Source organism: Notechis scutatus, chromosome 2 (assembly GCF_049901735.1).
Source record: "Notechis scutatus isolate UNSWTSFEM ecotype Mainland chromosome 2, rNotScu1.2, whole genome shotgun sequence".
Taxonomy (NCBI): domain Eukaryota; kingdom Metazoa; phylum Chordata; class Lepidosauria; order Squamata; family Elapidae; genus Notechis; species Notechis scutatus.
This window is the reverse complement of record NC_142010.1, coordinates 54813979-54838123: the sequence shown is the minus strand read 5'-3', so window position 1 is coordinate 54838123 and position 24145 is coordinate 54813979. Positions and strand designations below refer to the sequence as shown.

General features: G+C 38.2%; 1 protein-coding gene across 1 annotated transcript in view; it reads left to right on the top strand.

Moving 5' to 3' along the window:
- Window positions 1–24145, top strand: part of CACNA2D3 (calcium voltage-gated channel auxiliary subunit alpha2delta 3) — a 607379-nt gene that overhangs the window by 501432 nt on the left and 81802 nt on the right. The window contains exons 18-26 of the mRNA XM_087954773.1: window positions 8744–8815; window positions 9021–9082; window positions 11851–11918; window positions 14060–14105; window positions 14232–14329; window positions 15781–15874; window positions 16847–16942; window positions 18268–18389; window positions 19632–19712. Coding sequence (XP_087810899.1) covers window positions 8744–8815; window positions 9021–9082; window positions 11851–11918; window positions 14060–14105; window positions 14232–14329; window positions 15781–15874; window positions 16847–16942; window positions 18268–18389; window positions 19632–19712 — 739 coding nt within the window. The remainder of the gene's footprint in view (window positions 1–8743; window positions 8816–9020; window positions 9083–11850; window positions 11919–14059; window positions 14106–14231; window positions 14330–15780; window positions 15875–16846; window positions 16943–18267; window positions 18390–19631; window positions 19713–24145) is intronic.

Sequence of the window (24145 nt, the reverse complement as noted above, 5' to 3'; positions counted from 1 at the left end):
AATCATTATGTTACATGAGTAGAAATGTTAGTGGACACATAGTAGCATCCAATCACAGTGTTATATGGTCAGTTTAGTGGGTACAAAGTAGCAAATCAGCGCCTGCAGTTCAGTTAGTAGCCCATGGTGATGTGTTACTGATTGATGTTCTTTGTTCCTGGTACACGCTTTCAGCCTATGTGAGGTCTGGCATGTACCGAAACTGTTGAAGCTGATTTATTACTGCACATTTCCTGTTGCAATCTCACAAGATTCTTGGAGGCTTTTTAGAATCAATGAACCGTTAAAACAGCTACGAGTACAATAAAAATGATAAAAACTTAACAAAAAAGCAATCCAAATCCTATTCATTTATTTATTACATTTATACCTCACTGCAATTCCTACAGGATTCTTGATGGTTTTACAGAATATGCAAACCATTAAAACATCCACTGTACCATACAAATAATAAAAACCTACCATTTTTTAAAAAAAACAAATCAAAAATTTAAGCCCAAGTGACAATCTCAGGTGTTCTCTGGAAGATTTCCATCTTCCAGCTGCTTTCACCAAGTTCAGAATTGACCTTAGCCCTAATGGGAATTTTATTTTATTTATTTATTTATTTATTTTGTCAAGCATGCATTTGAATATATGCACACACACACACACACACAAATACAAATATAAATATAAACATGATTATTAATATATGAAATAGCTATGAATAAAAGGGAACATTAAGACAGACTACTTAGAAATGGGGTGAGGTCAATAGTAGACAGTCTAAGGTTAAAGTGTTTGGGGTTAGTGGAAGAAACCAGAGAGTCAGGTAGAGTATTCAGGCATTGACCACTCTGTTGCTGAAGTTGTATTTGCTGCAATCGAGTTTTGTGCAGTTAACCCTGAGTTTGTATCTGTCATGTGCTCGTATATTGTTGAGGTTGAAGCTGAAGTAGTCATTGTTGGGTAGGACATTGTAATGGATAATTTTATGTACTATGTTTAGGTCAGTCCAAAAGCTCAATAGTTCTAAGTTATCTAAGCCTAAAATTTCAAGTCTGGAGGCATAGGGTATTCTGTTGCGAGTAGAGGAGCGGAGGACACTTCTCGTAAAATATTTCTGGACTCTCTCAATTGTATTAATGTCTGAAATGCAGTGTGGATTCCAGACAGATGAGCTGTATTCAAGAATTGGTCTAGCAAATGTTTTGTATGCTCTAGTTAGTAGTACAATATTACCAGAGAAAAAGCTTCTCAGGATTAGGTTAACAACTCTTAATGCCTTTTTGGCAATGTTGTTACAGTGGGCTCTAGCGCTTAGATCATCAGAGATGAGAACTCCAAGGTCCTTGACAGAGTGAGAGTCATCTACAAGGTCTTGTCTTTCCAGCTTGTATTTTATTTTTTGATTTTTTTTCTTACCAATATGTAAGAACAGAGAATTTGTTTGTTGAGATTTGAAGTTGCCGCTTGTTTGACTATTCTGACACATAGTCAAGGTCTTTTTGAAGTGTAGCAGCAATCAATCAGTTAGAGATTCCAGATGGTCTGCTCTCTTAGTAAGAAATAGCAGCCCACACCTTCTTTAAATGGAGAACCTTCTCCCATCTAAACTGAATTGGCTAGGTCAGTTCTAAGGGAGGAACATATTCCTTCCCAAATGAGGGTACTGCTGCCATGGTTAGATGAAAGTAGGTGAGATGAGTAGGAAGCAAAAATTTAAAAAGCCATATGGATTCCAAAACTCTTTTGCTTTGGTCTCTTTAGTAACATTCAGATGTTAGATCAAATAACAGCAGCACAGCAACAAAAATCTGTACCAAATTTTGCCAAGACAGTTCTATCTCTCTTATGCTATAGTCTGAACTACCTGAAGCTTGCTACTATTTATAAGATGAAATGCATTTAGTTCTATATCCAGGTGACAGATTCACTATGTTCATGTTGTCTATTAAATGTCTTATCTGTTAACTTTCACAGTCTTATTCTTTTTTGTTCTAATCAAACTCCATATTGCTTCTTTCTGGTCATTCTGCAGTTCCCTTTAATGCCATTCTGTACATTTCAATTTTCTGCTGTACTGTATCAAAAGTTTTCCTTATGTCTATGACTTAACCTTTGTCTGTTTTTCTGTTACTTCCTCCATAAATCTGATATTTGGGGTATGTTTCATTTTGTGTGAATCCATGCTGACTGTCCTTAATTAAATCATAACTTTCCAGGTGTTCTCCTTTTGGTTTCTGTTATTTAGCTTTTCCCATAACATCTGTACCAACTAAAGTCATGCCTTCTTGTCTGCCTTTCTACAAATCTTTCCTTGCACCCTTCTCATATATCAGCAGTACATTAACAGCTCCTATATCCTTCCAAACTCCAATCATTTCTGAGAGGTTTTGAATATATCAACAGAAGTTTCCCATATTTACAGTGTCACGTCTTTCTGAAATCTGGGATTCATCACGTATCTCTGCCTCTGGAGTATTGTCAGTATTCAAATGTAGACATTTCTTGATCACTTTTCTCTGACTCAAGTTTCTGTCTGCTGCCTTTTCATGTGTGTGTCTGTGTGTGTCTGTATGTATATACACATTTCTGCCTTGTCAACCTACCTTACTCAGGGTTTAAATCACAATGTTATTTATGAGTCATAATAACCTAAGCAATGTCTGTCTTTACTGTTAACTAATTTCTCCCATCTTCTGTGCCTCCTCAGGTCATACTGCCTGCATATTTTGACACTTGTGGTCTCAATTCACAGAGATGCATTTTAAATGCTTTCTATGTTTGTTCCTGCAGTTTCTACTTGAATAGTCTTCTTTAAGAGTATATCATTTTCTATTTTTTAAAAAACAAATTGGCTTATTTCATTTTTAAGATTATAATTGAAAATTAAATTGTCTATGTCAAAATGTCTAATTTTCACAACCATTGGTGTTCCCTGATATTTCAACAAAGCAATAGGTGTACTTCTCCTCTGTACTTACTGGAACTATCTGAGGAGTTAGTTAGCAGAGTGGGGTGTTGGGTAGATGTTCTAGGGTGACCAAAATAACATTAAAACATCTGTAAATAAATATGTGCAAATAGAATGCATGTCAGTCTGGGTCTCAGACTGCTATGCTGAAGTGTCCTTCAGAATGCTGAATCAGTCAAATTATCTCCAGAGGAACCTACCCAATGCCTCATTCTAAAGAAGGATCACCAAGAGTAGCGTCTGTCAATTGCACTAGAGACCCCTCCCAAAATCTTTAGTTGTTGTGGTGGTGGTAGTGGTAAATGCCACAAAACAGAAGTGACCAAAGTAAAAAGGGGGGAGTCATGATATGTCATGTGACGACAACCTGATGACATGATTTTGACACCCTGACATAGAATGTTATCTTTAGAGGGAAGGCTTCTACTCAGCAGTAAGGTAGAGGCAGTGCATCTCTTTTGCCATCCCCATGGGCCATATTGAAGGACATGGGAAGGGATGTTGCCTGTCCTGAGATGTTGAACTGTTATGATGTAAATTGCTCTAAAAATTAGCCAGCAAACTTTCCATCAGTTATATGGTTTTTCTAGGTATATTCTTAAAACTGGGAAGGGAATTAGCAGTGATGGTTTTAATTATTGTAGGAAGCCATAGCTGCAGTAGATGGGTTTCCATCCCTGAAACCTATGCCCTCCGGAATACCATAACTGTTCTGTTCTGTAATTGATACTTCGTTTATAACAGGGACCATGGCAGTGGTGGGATTCAATTATTTTTACCACTGGTTCTGTGGGCATCTCCTGGTAGGTGCATTTTACGCGCACGCACGCAGAGGGTTTGATACTGACCTTCTCCTGCAATCCTGCACTCTCCCTGTGTGTTCAACAGCTGACACGCAGCAATCCGCTGTGCTGAGCGAAGCAGCTGAGTTTCAAAACCAGGAAATAAAGCTCAGAATAGAACCAGGGCGGGCAGGCGAGCCCAGTAGCTGATCATTGGAGCGAACCGGTTCACTCACAAATGATCCTCGGAGCTACCAGTTTGGCTGAACTGGGCTGAACTGAACTGGTAGAATACCATCCCAGGACCATGGATATAACTTGCAAGAACCTGAATTCCTAAAATAGTGCCAGGGACATGTTATTAGAACATCCCAACAGAGAAGGAATAGAGGAAAACCAACTGGCATTCTATTAAATCAATGCTTAGGAAATGTCTTGGCACCATTTTGTTCATGTGGAACTCTATAGAAGCCATTTTGTGAGAGTTCTCACAATACATGAGAAATTTCAAGTCTATCTGCCCTAAAAGACTTGGGACTTGAAGTACAATATGCTAGTTCACATTCTTATATATTAATCCAGAAGCAGGCAACAGGATGTCCATATACTCAGGTATGCCCAAAGATTATTCTTCCCAGGTATCCTAACCTTCCTGATTTAAGAAAAAATAATAATAAACTAATCTGATGTAAAGCAGAATAGCAGCTTATAATTTCATTTTTTTACATTTGACCCTAGGCTAGGGGTGTCCAGCCTTGAAACTTTGAGACCTATGGACTTCAAATCCCAGAAATCAGCCAAATCTGGCAGTTGAAGTCCACAAGTCTTAAAGTTGCCAAGGTTGGTCATCCCTCCCTAGACCCTATAGTGACCCATGGAAATTCCAAATGATATTTTCTTTGGAACTGTGCCCACCAGCCATCAAAAAGAGTGAAATAGGTTGAATTGGCAAGCAGAAAACATCAGAGTCAGGAGTATTCCTATGTAAGAGGGCCCATAGCATCCTTTCAAAATTACTAATGGCTGCGTAAGATTTCCTGCCCCAAATGAAGCTGTCTGTCTATCTGTGTTATTATTCTCTAAATGGCTTTCTGACATTTCATCATTTATTAAGAGAATTACTTTTAATTAAATTAATGGAAGCATAACTTCATTTACTGACATTTATTATTTCTTTTATAATGATCTTTTTAAAGAACTTTATACATGGAAGTTGACGTTTTATTATTTTAGCAACAATACTAATGTGGGAAGAAAGATGTCCTGCATTCATATCACTGAACACCAATTTAATCCCTGTAGAGGTAGCAAAAGAAAAATCTACAGAATAAATGAAAATCTATTATCCCAAGCCAAAAACTATATTCAGGGGTAAAAAAGAGATCTTATTCCCATATGCATACTTGATCTTAAAAGCTAGGAGAGTTTCCTTTTTGTAATTTTGCAACTTGCCTGAGGGTTGTGTGGGAGTGGAATACTGCAGGCTCTGAGATGAAGAAAAATGAGAAACATGTTAAAGATAAATGGAACAGTTCTTTAAACATTAGAAAGTAGATTGGTAATTAAGACCAGCTCTCCAAGTCCAAAACCACAAAAGTTAAAAAGGGAAAATATTTCCAGAATTGCATATTACATATTACATTTTATATTTTAAAAAAACCTTCAGTAAAATATATGTTTTATTTGATAAAGCCTATAGACAAAAACATTTTTAAAATTCTTTACATTTGTTGTCTGTAAAAAAAGATAGTGGGCTCAAATCAAGATGCCCCAAAATGAAAAAAAATATGCTAATAATCAGTTATTTTTACTGAGAAGCAAGCTTTGCTCCCCTGTGCTTTTCAGCTTTGAAAGACAGCCTTTGACTTCAAGAAAATGATCATTTTAAATTGTCAAGAGCAAAGAAATGTCACGTGGCCCTATCAAGTATCTGTAGAATTAGAGTACCAGAGAATTAGAAGGCCAGTAAAGTCCAATTGCCCCATTCAATAGAGAAACTGAACTTAAGCATCCCCCCAAAGATGATTGTCAAGCCACCTCTGCAATAGATAGGTCTACTTTTTAAATGGAAATAAAAGCTGCAAGGAGCAGAGCATGATGAATGATTCAATTTTCTCATATGATTAGATAAGGTCCTCTGGTTCTGATTTAATATGGGAGCTCTGGACTGGACCTGTCTCTCTGAAACACATTAAAATGCATTTTTTTATGAGACATGCTACATTTATTTTAACTGATATTTAAACTTGAATTTTATACTGCTTTGTAAATTAATACTAAACAAGTTGTAAAGGCAGTGTAATCAGTTTTAGCTTCATAACAGCTCACCTTTGAGTCAACAATGAACTGAAGCACAACATGCTTGGGAGAAGCTCTTTACAACAGCTACATATACTTGATGTGAATTAGATATACTATTCAGGAATCTACCTACATACTACTAAAATCCTTGTTGTCTTGATCTTTAATTGGGCAAAATGCTTTAGAGCAACAGTTTTTGAACTGAAGCACTTTAGATGGGCTAATTTACAGAATGTGGCCAAAATCTGGGATCCATGACTCCTGAGGGAATGGAATTTGGGGAAACCTTTGACTGCTTCAGTGCTCCTGGCTGCTGCTGAACATACTTGACTGCTGCTGTGGTCATGTAGTTTTCGTTTCAATGTTGCATGACAGCCAATCTCATAATGTTCCCAGTCTCGCAGTCCCTTGCTCCCTCCCCACCCAGCAGCAGCCATTTACCCTTCCTGGGAAGAGAAGGGAAGGGAAGGGAAGGGAAGGGAAGGGAGAAGAATGTATTTCTGATACTCCTTGCCAGTTTCTCACAAGGAAACTCAAAGGAGAAGCTGGAAGTAAGTAAGAAGTAGTTCCCACTCCCACTGCCTTTTTTTTTGTCCACACATGCTCATTCTGTTTAGGTAAAGCAATACCTCTAAAATGATAACCTAACAAAATGCACATATTGTCTGATTCAGATTAAAGAGGGTTGGGGGTGGGTGGAATTGGAATGATTCAGAGCTCACAAGAGGATTAATGTAACAGTGTAGACAGCTTTTTAAAGCAGTTATATCTTCTCCTTGGAATCGCCTGCCTGTTCTCTGCATCTGTAGTATGATCCAGGAGAAAGATAGCTTTGATCTAAGTTATTGGTGGCAAGTACTACTTGTTTGTACCTACACATTCTTTTCAGTACCTTCATATTCAAAGCACTGAAAGGCACTAATATGTGGCATAGGTCAATCCTATCCAACTAGATGACCTCCAGATGTGTTGGACTCAGGGCCAAATGATGTTGTGTATGTCACACCATCATGAAACAAAAGATGTACTTTATATAATTAGCATTTATGTAATTTAAGTAATTAATATTACTTGCATGGTGATATTAAGCCAAACTTGATATCGCTGTGGCTTCTACTAGACACCTGGTATGATTGGGCTTTAGTTCGTGTAATCAAGACTACATAAAAGTAGATTTTAAATTAATTTAGCTGATCTGTCCATTTACAGACCCCTCATATCCTGGACATAAACTGTTTCAACTCCTTCCCTCAAAACAACGCTATAGAGCACTGCACACCAGAACAACTAGACACAAGGACAGTTGTCCATCACTCTGCTAAACAAATAAAAAACAAACAGCCATCACTCTGCTAAACAAATAATTCCCTCAACACTGTCCAACTATTTACAAAGTCTGCACTACTATTACTATTAATCTCATCACTCCTTATCACCCATCCCCTCCCACTTGTGACTGTGTGACTGTAACTTTGTTGTTTGTATCCTTACAATTTATATGGACTGTTTCCTAGTATGATTTGAATGCTTATTGTACCCTATGACTATCATTAAATGTTGTACCTGATGATTCTTGACTCTGATGAATGTATCTTTTATTTTATGTATGGTGAGAGCATTTGCACCAAGACAAATTCCTTGTGTGTTCAATCACACTTGGCCAATAAAGAATTCTATTCTATTCTATTCTATTCTATTCTATTCTATTCTATTCTATTCTATTCTATTCTATTCTATTCTATTCTAAAAACATCTTGGAGGTTTCCGAGGATGGGACATCATTGGACTTCTTTATTTGGCTGCTTAATTTCAAAGTTGAAAGGCAGGATAACCATATGTAGAGAGAAACACAGGAATGTTTTGAATGAGAGAGAAAGAGAAAGAAAGTACCGCCATATCAGGTACCACATTTAAGGAATTGCTTGGGTTATGGATTCATGCATAAGTTCACTCCAAACTTATACATGAACCATAATTATTTTTCTCTTATAGCCTGCAACTAACTTTCATTTTAACCTTTACTTGCCTGCTGGTAAAGGTTGCCAGTTTTAACTTCCTTTCAAAACTAAGCTTTCCAAGCAATGGCATGGTGGCACAGTGGTTAGACTGCAGTACTGTGGACCACTACTGCTGATTGCCAGCTGCCAGCAATTCAGCAGTTCGATTTTCATAGGTTTAAGGTTGACTTAGCCTTCCATCTTTCCGAGGTCGGTAAAATGAGGACCCAGATTGTTGGAGGCAATAGGCTGATTCTGTAAACTGCTTAGAAGCGGTTTCTGTAAACTGTGAAGTGGTATAGAAGTCTTAAGTGCTAAATTTATAATGTAACTGGAGTGGTACCTTCAGTCTTAGACTTCTACAAATTGGGACCCAGGCTCAAATCCCATTTCAGCCGTGTTTTATTTTATAATATGTTTTTCAACACAATTGCTTTTAAAACCTGTTAGACTAAATTCCCAGCATTTTCAGTGAAATAGTCTTTGGCTCTGGAAGTTGTGATATAGGAATATATAATGAGCATGACTGGTAGTTAAACAAATTAGAGTGGAAAGATTGCATATGTACCTATTCTTCCTTTGGTTCAAATATCTTTTTAAATGATGACATATATAAAGGGAAAAACAAGATGTTGTCTTAATTATTTTATTTAAATTTCTTTTTATACTCCCCCCCCCCTTTTTTTTCTTTTTTCCTATTTAAGCTTCGGAACGCAATGGTGAATCGGAAAACAGGAAAATTCTCCATGGAAGTAAAGAAAACAGTGGACAAAGGGGTATTTTGTATAGGCAATTCTTTTCCAACAAAATTTAAAAATGAAATTGTATACTTGTGTTTATTACATGTAGATGAATTTTGAATGTTTGCATATCTTTCTATGATGCTATTATTAATGTTGTCCTAGATTACATGTTTGCTTTTTTTTAGTTCAAACCTGCCAAACTTTTCATATTAAGCTTTTTCCCCCCTCTTGTATCTAGAAGCGAGTGTTGGTGATGACAAATGACTACTATTATACAGATATCAAGGGTACCCCTTTCAGGTAAAACAGCTCACAATAAATGGAATATTTCATCGGGCTTATTGCAATCGCATTTCTACAGGCCTCATGAGCTCATTAAAAGCTCATCAGAAGAGGGCTGACAATAAAACGTCCCTAAATGATGCTGAAAAAAGCAAGGGAAATTGCTTTCCAGTGTGCCTTTTCAGGTTTTATTCAGAGACGGAAAATTTATGAAAGATAAATTGCCTGGCCTGTCACTCAGTAGGCACTCCATTCTGTGCTCTGTTAAGAAATTTGCTGCCTATCTTCAGCTGAATTTTCCCTGCCATTGATAAAAAAATGCTCAGATTTTTGTACAGGGCTAAAAGAAATGCATTTGTATGTACGCTGTAGATTAGGTGTGGCTAACAGAATATTACTAATACGCACTTCTAGGACACTGACATCTTCATTATAAATCTGTAGTCCCCATCACTATCTACAGGCAGTTCCTTTTACCTCAGTCACACATATTCAAAGGCTCAGAGAGTCATGCACACACTCAGAAATGTTATTCATTTGTTATAAGCAATTACATGAAGCATAAACACATCTTGTACTCAAAAGAAAGGAAGAATGAGTGCTGTGTTTCACTAAAATGTTTCCCATCCACAAAATAATTAAACAATATCCAGACTGGTAACACTGATCCAATGATGCAACACTTACTGATTGTAGATGCACTAGCAAATAAAATGATTAGAATTTATTTATACAGAGCTTAGTTCTACATATTCATGGAATGCCTGTTCCGGTAACTGAACCACAAATCAAATCCTAAGCACGATACAGTCCATATGTAGTCCTTTTCGTAGTGTAATTCTGCCTTTAGTGAGCAGACTGGAGTTCATTTCTGGCTGTGACACTGACAGGCACCCAATGCTGTCTACTTGTGCAATAAATCAGTACCGTTCAACCAGACATTAGAGCTCAAACATATGCACCAATCAGGGATTAGTCAGCTGGTAGGATTGATGCCAAGAGGGCCATACTAACTTACACTGGAGACAAGACTCCATTGTTTAGGAAAGGTCCGTAGGAAGCCTCAGTAGTCCAGTATATAAAACTCCTTTACTACCAGTTCGGTCATTTACGAGGTTCGGTGATTTATGATGTGCTTCCCTGCACGCTGTGGTGCACGCCTGTAAATTGTAATCAGCACGCTGGGTGCAGAGAAGCAGCCTTTCAAAAAGCCCCTTTTCCCGGCTTTTTAAACTGCAGCTGTGCCTCGCACGGCAGCTGAAGTTGAAAAAATCAGGAATAAAGATCAGGTAAGAGCCTGGGTGGGTGGGTGGGCAAAAACATCAGCAGACAAAGAACCGGTTCTATGTCTGCTGCTCTTCAGAGCTACCAGTTCTACAGAGGTGGACAGAACCAGTAGAAACCCACCCCTGCTAGGGAGATTTTGTAAGCTACCATTTTGTAAACTTTTTGTATGAAGTAGTTGCACAGAAAACTCAAGGCTCTTCTTTCAGTTCAAGCATGAGTTCTCCTGATGCTTTGTGTCTGTCATCCCACAAGGCAGATGTTCATGAAATAGATGTGAGTTCAGATACAAAAAACCTGTTGAACAACCACTGCAATTTTTTTCTTTTTTTTCCCTTTTTTTGTCAATTCTCCTTTGTCATGTGCCTAACTTTCTCATGTTGTCTTGGTTTGATAGCAGCAGATGTGATTTTAAATTCCATGCATAACTTTTGCAGCATATGTCCAGATTGAAGAATTTGCTGAATCTTACCTACATAAAATTGGCATTCAATTCACAGATTGGATCAGATTCCAAAATGAGAACAAGTGCTTTTACTCTATTGGTCTCTTCTAGTCACCTGCACTACAGGTATTCCTCGACTTACAACAGTTCATTTAGTGACTGTTCAAAGTTACAATGACACTGAAAAAGTGACTTACGATATTTTTTTGCATTAATGACCATTGCCGCATCCCCACGGTCACGTGATCAAAATTTGGACGCTTGGCAGCTGACTCATAATTATGATGGTTGGAGTGTCCCGGGATCACCTGATTCCCTTTTGTGACCTTCTCATGTGCAAGTTTGTCAAATGGGGCAAAACTCACTTAACAAATGTGTTACTTAACAACAGAAATGCTGGGCTCATTTGCAGTTGTAAGTCGAGGACAACCTATACAGTTAAATCAGTACTTTCAAAAATGTAAGAAACATTTTAAAAATGCAACAATTATTGCAACCCTCCACTGTGCTGCCCTTAGTATTTTATGGGAAAAAGCGCATGGCAATACTATTTCCATCACAAAAATATTAAGCAAGGTTAACATATGTAATCAAGAAATTATGCCAAGTGTGTCATTAAGCTCCGATTTTCACATTCTTAGATTTCCTTGCTCTCAACAGCTCTGCTAGCTCTTATACTATCAGTAAGAATTATTTTCCATACAGATGATTTTTATTTGTATGAAAACGGCCTCCTCCTCTACAAGCCTATGGGCAGATTCTACTCTTGGCTGAACAACGCTGACCTTGGTGAGTGTTCATTTTCGCTTGCCAGAGAGAGCAGGGCTTATTGCACCCCTAATAAATATACACAGTCCATTGCTGCTGGCACAACAAACATAAAATGGCATCAAAGTGGCTGGTTGGCCAAGACATGTAACCACCAAGGTCTTGGAAACAAAACAAAATTGTTTCTAGAGCAGGAATTAAAACCTTAGGGAGTAATTATCTTTTCCTGTATTTTCTAGCTTTGTTTATGCCACAGTTTTTATGGTCTGCTTTTTGTTTATCTGCACAGTTTAGGTGTGGCTCTGTCTAGAGGACACGGCAGATATTTTTTCAGAGGGAACGTGACAATAGAAGAAGGTAATACTTGACTGACTCAATCCAATTCCTATAAACCATGTTATTGTGCTGATAATAATGAGCCCTGGGTACACAAATCAACCAATTTGACATCTGTGTGCATGAATGTATATTTGTGTGCAAATGGTAAAAATGCTTTCAGTGTGAGTATAATAACCTTTGCATTTTCTTGGCAAAAATACCACAAGGGTTTTCCAGCTGCTTTTTTCAAAATTACCTATTTGACTTCTGAGTCTAGCATGCAGCACAAAGATTTCCCATTAGATTACTAAAGGAGTCCATTTCAGGTGCCTTACTTTTTCTTTTGGAATTGCACATAAATACTTACTGACAAAACATATGGTGTAATAATACTAGGGCTGAAGCATTGATTTGATCCTTTGGACAGCATTAGGCATGGTGGCGCAGTGGTTACAATGCAGTACTGCAGGCTATTTCTGCTGACTGCCGGCAGCCAGAAGTTTGGCAAATCGAATCTCACCAGGCTCAAGGTTGACTCAGCCTTCCACCCTTCAGAGGTGGGTAAAATAAGGAACCAGATTGTTGGGGGCAATATGCTATAAACAGCTTAGAGAGGGCTGTAAAGCACTGTAAAGTGGTATATAAGTGTTGTGGTTAGCTGGCAGCAGGTGCAGATGGCTGAGGAGAGCGATGACTCTAATAAGGGGCCAGGACCATCAGGGAGTGGACTGCTGCCTTCAGAGATTATGTGGGTTCGCAGCAGTGATGAGGAGGTTCCCGAGGAGCCTGTGCCAAGTGCATGTGCATGAAGGATTACTCGGAGGAAGGAACAATTACAGCAGCACAGGCAACTTGGGAGCAAGGCTGCAAGGTAATGGCCCCTCCCTAAACAGGATAAAAACCAGGTTTGGAAAAGCGTTCTTTGCAGACAGCAAAGAAGCTCTTAAACTCAACTGGTGGACATCTTAGTTCGTGTTTGGAGATTTTTGTAAATTAGTTCTTATCTCTGGGTTTTTGGCAGCCTTGACAAACAAATTGGCAAGGCTCTTTCTTGTCGGAGCTAATTAGTGGAAAGCAGCCTTCAGAACAGAATTCATTATTAAACCTTAAAAGGTGGGGGCTGCTGCCTTTGTCTGTGTTTGCTCTTTGGGAACCCGGTTGGGTCAGAACAATAAATCAAAGTGCTATTGCTATTAGACAGCATTACACATTGAGAAGGAGAGCTTTCATTCTCTTGTGGTCATGCAGTTTTGAAATCTGCAGCTACTAAACTTAGCTGGTGCATGCAAAAATTACTCACTTACCCCAGGTATCTCCAAGTAAACACAACCCAATAGCAAGTGATGAGAAAAACAGCTTCTTGGTACATAGGAAAATTTCCACTTCTTGTGAAGAAGACTAGATTAGACTGGGAGGAGAGTAATCTTCCATGCCACTCTTGGTAACTTTTGCCGCCATTTATAAATTCCCAGGAGCCCCACTCACAACTGATGTTTTGCCTAAATTAATTCTACTGCCATTACTATTAGGGTTCTGATTTGTCTTCAGCTTGAACAAATTTTTCCAATTTTTTTTTCAACAAACCAGCTCTCAATAGATGTTTTCCAACAGTTGGAACATCCAGATCACTGATGCTGCCTTATTATTGACAGTTGTTTTCATACAGTAATATAAATCAGGGTTGCCGTTCTTTTAGTTTGCATTTTGAGGTGGAATAAAATTCCAACTTAAAGCTGAAAAAATAGAAAACTGGGGGGAGGGGGAAATCAAACTTGTTTATCCCTAACTATTTAGTTAAGTCGAAGCAAGAGAAGATAATTAAGTACACAAAATGATAGAAGCTAGACAGCTGCAAGACACCTGCATAATCTGATGTTCCCTTGATTTCATGTGACAATAGATGCTTCAATCTGTAAATAAAAGATAGGGGGACATTAGGAGGGAAAACCATAAAAAGGAAAAGAGAAGAAGAAAGCTGAAATAGATGAATTAGAATTTCCTACATATTTGCGAATCACTGATAGAATTATGACTTACCATCATTGATTAAAGTATATTGAGGGGGTTTTGTTGCATTTTTAAGGAGAAAGGCATTTTGACTTTTATGAATGTTATTCAAAGATTGAACTGGTGCTGTTGTGTGCCCCAAAGTAACTCTTTATCATTTATTCTCCTTTCAGGATTACATGACTTAGAACAGCCTGATGTCTCTTTGGCAGATGAATGGTAAATCTGCATGCAATTGACTTGTGATGTTCTTTCTGTCTGTACTTGGTGTGCCCGCTCCCCACTTATGGAAAGACAAAGGGAGATCATTTGTTATTGTTATTTTTAACCACACATTGTCCTCAGGTCATATTGCAACACAGACTTGCATCCGGAACACCGCCAAATGACTCAACTGAAGGCAATTAAAAACTATCTCACTGGGAAAGAGCCATTGCTTCCTTGTGAGTATATTTCTGATCACAGTTGAATTCAGATGAATCTGGAAAGTTCTTCAAATAAATATATTCTGTTTGCTTTTTAATTTTTAATGGAATAAGGGATCCAAGAAAACTATATAGCTCCTGTATCTTTAAGCTATACCTGCCTTTGTCTGTGGATATTCTCAGTAAACCAGGTAATAGTTGTCCCAAAGGTGCTTTTTCATTTCTCATCCAAGAAGCTTCACTAAATAGTGGGGTGATGTGTATGTGTGTGCGGATGGATTTGTTCCACCCCGCAACCATCCAGTCAGAACTGATGAAGCTCCTTGGATAAAAAGTGAAACATCTTCAAAAAAAAACAAAGAAAGTCTAGTTGTTGTTTTTTTAAAAAAGAACCTTTGAGGCCCTACCTGTTTTCTTCAAATCAACTGTTCAGGGTAATAGAAGTTCAATCCTCTTTTTACCTGGCACACTTCATTGTAAAATCTAGTATAGCAGCACCCATGGAAGTAAGTCATTAACTTCAGTGGCCCCCCAGCCTTTTTTGTCCCACGGCCTGGTACCGGCATCACAAAATGATCCACGGACCGGTACCGGCATCAACACACATGACCAAGGCAAGGCGAGCCGAGCGACTGGCCAGCCAGCCGTCCCCCGCTTCTCCCCGCCACCTTCAACTCCTCCTTTGTACCTTTGTCGATGGGCTTTTCGGGCTCTTTCTTAATCTCCTCCTAACGCGAGACTCCACTGCCATCGGGACGGCTCTTCGTTCGAAGCCGTCCCCCCCCTCGATGAAACTAAGGCGCGAGGATTCAGCACCCAAACACTGCTTTCCAATCGACGGCCGACAAGCTCACCCGGAAGCACTTTCTCAAGCGCCGTCAAAACAAGATGGCGGCGCCCACTTCTTTGCGGCCCAGTAAAAAATGCTCCACGGACTGGTACCGGTCCGGGGCCCGGTGGTTGGGGACCACTGATTAACTTCACTGTGGAGTTGTACAGGGTCGCAGCCACCAAATTGACTATGTGGGTTCAAGTAGTTTAAGTTGCAATCTTCCATATGCACAGTACAAACAATAATGGCTAGCCTTACTCTGCAATCAAAAGGTAAACAATAAATAACTGATTTGCTTATGTAAACATTGACTTTTAAAGTAGGAAGTCGGGTAGGGTGCAATAGTATAAAACTTCTTAATGAGCTTAATACCAGCAAGATGAATTACACACCAGTTTTGAAATTGAAAAGGGAATATTTGAAATTTAGGTTTTGATATGCAAAAGCGAGATAAAAAATATTGCTTCCCTTCTCTATCTCAAAAATAAATGGGGGAGTTATCCTTCATTTCCAACATTTTCTGAAATTAAGTTTAAAACAATAAACCTGGAAAATACCTATCAATATCTGGTGAGGTCAAATTTATCTGGTGAGGAGATTCCATGCATGCTTTTCATGAATGTTTTAAACATTACAGGTGACAAAGAATTGATACAGGAAGTCTTATTTGATGCAGTAGTGAGTGCCCCAATTGAAGCTTATTGGACCAGCCTTGCACTAAATAAATCAGAGTGAGTGGACAGACTGTACTTCCTTCTTCTTATATTAATTAATTTGGATATGAATATAATTTAGGACTATATAAATTCTTCATTAAGTTACTTCACTCACAATCAAAGAATATTCAGGCACATATGGTTGGTATAAAAGTGCCCCAGATAATCCGGAGCTTGATATGACAGTTTTGTTCACCACCTATCCTTGTGGGGTTCCACAATGAACATCCATTTTGGGGAGGACTACAGGGCAACTTTGCTGAGCACCAGGCTTTCATAGATGAATTCAAGCATTTCATGAAAGATTGTATAAGCTTCTTATACAAATATATACATTTATGTGTATCAAAAAGTCAAAGTAATTGTATATTTATTTAGGAAATTTGTATAACTTCTCAGCTTAAGCATATAACTCTGGGCAGCTCACAAAACAAAACAATACACCAGAGATATGGATGCAGACAAACATGATAAATGTAAAATATATCATAGGGTGTGTGTGTGAGAGAGAGAGGGGGGGGGAGGGAGGAGGGAGAGGGGAAGAGAGAGAGAGATGGTGCACGCACACACAAAATCTACCACTATCAAAATCTACTTCATTTATTGGAGAGGGAGATCCATATCCCATCATTTAATTATCCAGATAAAGGCTTGAGCCTTTGTAATCCATAAGTGGTTACGTGTGGATTTTTTTTCTCCCTAAATTATTCTGAGATTTGTGCTGCCCCAACATTGGAAACTTCACCCCTTCATTCAGGAAATAATACATCCATGTCATTTGCAGAATATAATATCCTTTCAGTCAGCTTTCATTTGGACGTTGGGGGCACGTTTTAATTTTCATTAAAAGCTTAAGTTGATTATTGAATTTGGTAAACTGATTGCAGTTGCAGTCCTGGTTTCTACACATGTTTTGTGACCTTGAAATAGGCATAAACTGTTTACTTTGTAGAAATAGAATGCTTTCATGCTGTTCCTGCTTTTCAGAAATTCAGACAAGGGAGTAGAGGTTGCTTTCCTTGGAACTCGGACCGGTCTTTCTCGGATCAATCTTTTTGTTGGACCAGAACAATTAACTAATCAGTAAGTACTAAAACTAGGTATAGTAACTGCACTATACTGAGAAAAGGAAGGATGCTTGCTGTGGGAAAACGCTCGATCTTTTCTCTCCATCTAGTGGTGGTATCAGGAAAAAAAATCAGGGGGTTAAATTGCAAGTTAGGTGGGCTTAGCTGTCTTTTGCAATTCTTTGGAAACTAAATAATAGTTCACATGAATTTCAAGAGATTCATAATGGGAAGGGGAGGGAGCCACCCTGGAGCTATGCCCCTATAGATTTCATCTTTCAGAACATATCAAACCAAATTGCTTTGTTTCTAGAATAACTAGAAGCGCCATGAAAGTTACCACATTGTAAATCTTTTTGCATGTGCATGTTTGATTCTGATATCAGACATATTCCTCAGCTCGTTTTCTTTTTTTCTGCTCAAAGTCTTTGGCAAATAAGGAAGCAAAATGCATGGGATATATATCACATGCATGTACTTAAAAAACAACTGTGGGATTTTTATTTCAAAATACTTTATATCCAAATCCTGGATCCTTGGGACTGGAAAATCCACCTGGCATTTGCCTTATTGAAATAACGCACTTGCAACTTATCTACAGAGGATAAATTAAATCGAATTTCATTGGCTTCTGCTGGAGCAAATCAGGTTTTGCAGTGCTTTTCAGCATAGGAGCAACATGATGCCACCCAAATCTGCTCTAGAAAATTCAAAGGCAGAAGAAGGGGAATTTGATCCCTGATGACACTGTATATACTGGAAGAAACACACAGTGGATATTATCATACATTTTCTCTTGCACTTCTCTCCTTCCTCCTTCCTTTCCCTCTCACTAAGGTGAAATTGTTCAGTTCCTAGCAACTGCCTAGAGGCTACTTCAAATTGCAGAAAGTCCAACCAACCAGCAAAATGGTCCTTTTTCCTTGCTCTGTCTATTTGTACTTTAATTGGTTATTGATTCAGAACAGGATTCCCCTTCAATTCCCTTTATTCCATTCTCTTTATTTTCTTTCTATTTGTATTTGTATTTCTTGTAACAGAACAAAGGGAAGTAGCAGATGAGAAAGGCACTCCCTGGCCTCCACCCCAAATGTCTTTTTTGCTGGGATTACAAAACCTAGAACGTGCAAAATGGTGTTCACCACCTTATTTACACTGGGGAGAAAATAAGCCAGGCTTTACAATATCTTATTTATTTAGGCAGCCAATTTATATGGCCATGCATCAATCAAAGATAGCTCTGAGTAACAAACAGAAGAATAAAACACAAACTAGGTAAGTTAGAGGATAAGTGAAAAATGAAATGAAAAAGAGCAATTTTTTATTTCCTTCTGTTTCAAGAGACTTTTTGACAGCTGAAGACAAGGAGAATATTTTTAACGCGGATCATTTCCCACTTTGGTATAGAAGGGCTGCTGAGCAGATTCCAGGAAGTTTTGTCTACTCCATTCCATTCAGTACAGGTTTGTTATGGAATTACATTTTATCCTGCTGCTAATTCTTAACTAAAATAATTCAGTTTGGGACATAATATCACTTTGCATGTCAAAACATGATAGGAAATGACAATTTGCAAGGGAGAACTTTATTGGTAACTCAACAGAGATAGTTTGCCACAGTCTTTTTTCCGGGAGTGCCTTTCCAATGTACCACTCTAGCCTATGTCCTTTGGATTTCTTTGGCCTTCCATCCATCTAAACCTGAACCTGCTTATTTGTTCAAGATCGGCCAAGGTCAATTAGGTATAATAAGTTGCATACAATTACTTGAAGGCTGTTTTTATTTCTCATGGCAGTCCTGAGAAATGATCAAATCTAAAGCAGGAAGAGAAACTTTACCCAATGTACATTATACATCGATTCCTCTGTATCCTTGTTTGGCTTTGGTGGGTTTTATTCAAATCCAAATACTGGGGCCTGGAGAGAGGTGGCATCTTGAGTACTGGCATCTGGAGAGATAAGGCCTATTTTTTCTGTCCCTTATGCAACCCTCTTTTTTCATGGAATAGGAAGGTGGGGCCCCTCTTTCCCTCCCTGACCCATTTTTTTCAAGAAAAAACAAAAACTCTTGATAACTACAAAGGGAAACTGATTTCAAGAGGTTTATAGCCAGAAGACAATGGAAAATTTCCATATCCAGCCTATGGCTCGTGGATCACATGCAGCCCTGGACAGCTAGTAATGTGGCCCCACAAGATCATAAAGTTTTTAACATTATTATGTGATTTGTGTACATTAATTATATTATATATCTTATATGTGGCCCAAGACAATTCTCCTTCACTCAGTGTGATCCAGGCAAACCAAAAGGTTGGACGTCCATTCTTTAATATAAAAGAAGAAAAGAAAGGGAGCCATGTCCAGTGTAATGTATCCAATCATAATACAAGATACCAGAATTGGGTAGTTCATAGATAATGTGCATTTCCCACCCAGTCCCCTGTTCCTAGCCCCCAGAACAATTGCAGGTTGTGCCGTTTGAAACAGGGACAAAACTGTCAATTTCCCCAGCTTTGTAAGCCTAACTTAAAACTTGAAGGTCTTAGAAGTTCCCTTCCAGATTAATGGCAAAGCATGCCCCAACTTCAAAGAAATGGTGCCCCCCCCATTTATCATGCCAACCCCCATTGTTAGGGACAATGGTATGGCTGTTGCCATACAGAGAGAGAATTTGGACCTGAATATCCATTCCTTTTCAATTTATAGAAACAGCAAACAAGAGCAATGTGGTGACAGCAAGTACTGCCATACAGCTGCTGGATGACCGAAAGTCACCTGTGGTAGCAGGTAAAAACAAAACTTAATTTATATAACAATGCTTTAAATGGGATTTCTTGATTCGTAGGAATTGTCACTTAAAACCTATTTTGGAAGAAAGTTCAGTAATTCACAGTTTTAGAAGGTCTTTTTAAAACATTTGTTCCTGAGTGAGAGACGACTCTTGATATGTTGGGGAACCAACCAAATTATAATCATTATTATCAATAAACATTGGCCTGGGAAGCTCTGTGGTATCTCACATATTTTCTCCTAAATAAAATGTTAAAAACATTGATTTACCTTCATTTTGTTTAGTGGTTAAGACTAGAAAGCAGGAGACTATGAGTTCTAGTTCCACTTTAGCTATGAAAGCCAGCTGGGTAACCTTGGGCCAGTCACTCTCTCTCTCTCTCAACCCAACTCACCTCACAGGGTTGTTATAGTTGTGGGACAAATAGGAGGAGGAAAGTGTGTTGTATATGCTTGCTACTTTCAGTTATCTGTAATAATAATAAAGGTGGGATAATAAATAAAACAAATAGACAAATTTGGCATCTGTCTATTCATTGAATTTTTGCAATGTGTTTATAGATTGTTTATTTAAATTGGGAGGGGGCACAATGACTCAGTTGTTAAAGATGCTGAGCTTGTCAACTGGAAAGCTGAGAGTCTGGGTTCAAGACCTGAGTGCTGAGTGACAGGGTAAGCTGCTGTTACTTGCCCCAGCTCTTGCCAGCCCAGTTCAAAAGCATGCAAATATCAGTAGATAAATAGGCACCATTTTGATGGGCGGGTAGTGTTCCAGGTGCCTTGGCATATAGTCATGCTGGCCACATGAACCACAGAAATGTACTGGACAACCTTGGCTCCCTCAGCTAAGAAATGGAGAGGAGATCTGCACCTAGAGTCAGACACAACTGGACCGTGGAAACCTTTACTTTAAAGGTTTAAATCTATTTCTAGACTATTTCTAGACTGTATATAAGAATAATAGTAATATAATATTAATACAATAAAAGAAAAATTAACAACTTCACCACATTCATCTATTTTGATGACTCCACAAACCATTCATTTTCCAAGGGTCTTCTACAAATGCCAAGTTTTAACATATTTTGGGCGGTCATGAGAAAAAGAGTCACCTTCATCATAGCAAGCAAGCTATTCTAAAAGAGGGGCCTTCAGTTGTGCTACCTCCTCTCATCCCTCATTATAGATGGAAGATGCATTCTCTGCTCACATGGGTTGGTGGCCAAAAAGCAGTCTTGCAGATACCCAGGCCCAAACTATTTAAATCTTTATAGGTGATAACCAGCACCTTGAATTGCAATTGGAGATAAAGCAGTAGCCAATGCAACTCCTTTGCAGTGGTGTATATTTAGATTTTTCAGTAAGCATATAGGCATTTTATACCAGCTGAGAATCCACACACACTCTTCAAAAGCAGCAGCATGTAAACTGAATTATAGTAATCTATGTAAGAGGAATAATTGACTCTGTTATCAAGCATCACATTCCTATCCACAACTGGCACATGAACTGGATAATGGATCTCCTGGCCACAGCTTTACCTGTGCTTCCAAGAGAAGATGTATGTCCAGGAGGCCCCATATCTTGCCTTTTCAGGAGACAACTATTATGAAAAGTCAGATTTGATACTGTCCCAGAGTTAACAGTCTTCTAAATTAATGGCCCTCCTCTCCTGTAGCTTGGATTGTTTCTCCCCACGTAGAGCTGATGAACCAGGCCTGTATTTGCACCATATCTCCTCCAAGGTGGAACTACATTGGTAATATTTCACCCCAAACTGTTGGATGATTTTCCATATTAGTTGATGTAATACAGTGGTGCTATTCTACAGGTTCAGCCTGGTTCTGGCATACCGGTAGCAGCAAAGATCAGCTGAGACCGAAGCGGTTCTCTCTGATTAGCTGCTGTTGGGCCTACCCACCTACTCTGGCTCCCATATTCCCTGCTTTTGAAGTGCAGCTGCTTTGCATGGCACAGCAGATTGCCACATGTCAGCTCTTGAAGCTACAGGGATTGCAGGAGGTGAGTAGGAAATCCTCTGCATGTGCACGTTTGGCGTGCACGCACGCAAAGCGTGCCCACCAAGCCACACCCACCAAACCAGTAGTAAACCACTTTGAAACCAACCACTGATGTAATATAAATATTGCAGTGTATGCAGTTGGCATGCAGGAGGATGACCAGTGCTATAAAAAAGGAGTATTATTTGTTCATTAAAGTGAGATGCTTAAATCAATGTAATTGATTTAGCTATTGCATACACAGAGATAGATTAAGGGGAAAAAACTTTCATCGGCACATTTTCCTCTTTCTTTCCATTATTCTCAATTACTAACTTCTGTTCAAAGTTTATACTTTTCTTTCAAGATCTTTTGCTTGAAGATTTCTAATTATTGCTTACAGCTGTTTAAATAATTGTATCTGCTATCTTTGTTCAGCATCTTGTAGCTCCTTTTTTTAGAACTTCTCTGATAAATATCTGAATTCGCCTTGCTTTGTAATATGGTGAATGCAAGGGAGCCATTACTGCTTGAATTTAGTTAAACTTCTGTTATATTGCTGCATATTCTCCAATTTTAGATTCCCATTCTGGTGTTGTCAACAAGGTTTCACTTTTCCAATGTTGAGCCAAATTGGTTCTTGCCGCTATCAGCATGTATCTCAGTAAATTATGGTACTTGTTTACACTCTCTGGAATTATTCCTAATAAAAATCTCTGTGGTTTCAATTCAAATTTATTTTAATTTTTTTTTTAAATTATGCATTTCCTTCCAATGGTTTTGGGTTTCTTTACAAGAACACCACATTTGATAAAATAGCATTTCCAGCATTTGTTATTTTATGACTTGTCCAGCCTGGTAATCACTGAAAGAATTATATACTGTCTATAAAACATCTTGTACCAATTTTCTCTCACATTGCAGCTTAGAGTGAATTTTCTGATTTTTCCCCTTCATAGCTATTTCTATTGTTCTATTAGAATTCTTTCTTTGAAATGTTGCAGCCATTTTATCATGTAGTTTTTAATTTGTTCTGCTTCCTTATCATATTTCAATAACGATTTATAGATGCACCCCAAAAAATAATCTTGGTTTTGTTTAAGCGTTTCAAATTCTTTCTCAAGGACAGCCTTTCTTAAGATCACTTTTATTTTTCCAGTAATTTTTGCAAGTGTTTAACAATGGTAAGTTCCTTTCTTCATTGAGCAGATCTTATTTATTTATCCTGTTTTCTGGATCTAAATGTATCATACTGACATCTTCCAATAATTTATCCTTAAAGCAAAAAGCATTTGACAGGGATGTGAATGATGAAATTGTTGATCTTAATCTAATTTCACTGAATTCAAATACTTATTCAATCAAGTTCAATTTTTGAAGACTGCTTGGTAAAGTCCCTGCAGTTTTCTTGGTGAGATTTTTTAGTAAGTGATTGCCTATATCTCTTTCCCAGGGCTGAGAGAAACTAGTCCAAGGTAACCAGCCAGCTTGGTGCCTAAGGTGGGACTAGAAATTTACAGTCATCTGGTTTCTAACTTGATACCTTAACCCTGGGCTGTCAAACTCATGGCCCATGGGCCAGATGTGTCATGCACTGGCCATGCCCACACTCAGTTTAGCAAAGTCACAATACATCAAATGACCAGGCCGTGACGACGCGAATTTGACACCCCTGCCTTAACCACCAAATTGGCTCTCTTATAATATGTCCCTTCAAAATCTTTTGTTCTTTTCTTTTTTGACACCATAAATGCCTATGAGTCTATTACCTAAATTAGTTTCTCCTATGATTTATGTTTTGTTCTTAGAAATTTAATCCATTCCATTATCCATAACACATAATTTGCTTAATAATGTTTAAGATTAGGAAGAGCATATACACCACGTTCTTTTGTCTTGTAAATCTTATTCTCATTTCCCCCCATTCTTGCTATTAATTGTCTTGTGCCTATCTGCAACATTTGGTCTGAGATGGATAGTCATGCCATTTAAAATAAAGCGCTCATCATGATTAGTATATTCATTTTTATTGTTGCAGTAAGTCCCAGTTAAGAGAATTTTAAATTCTTCCACTTTTGAGGTATTGTTTTACTTCTTTCCATAATTTGCTATAATTGTTTTAAAATATAGCTTTATTTCATCATATCAAATAACTTTAAGTATTTCATGGGTCTTAGGGGATCTCACAGCCAGGTTTTTTTTTTAAATCAAGTCAATTTCCCCATAAATTAAATACCTTGTTATTATCTTCATTTTCTTCTCATTAACTTTGTAGCCAGAACCAAAGCTAAAATCATTAAGTCTTTTATTAACTACCTGATAGACCTTTCCTGGATGCATAATATTACATTATCTACTGTAATGGTTTGTAAAAAATACTTTGAGAGACATACTGCCTAAGGAACCATCAGATAAGAGAAGGTCTAAGTA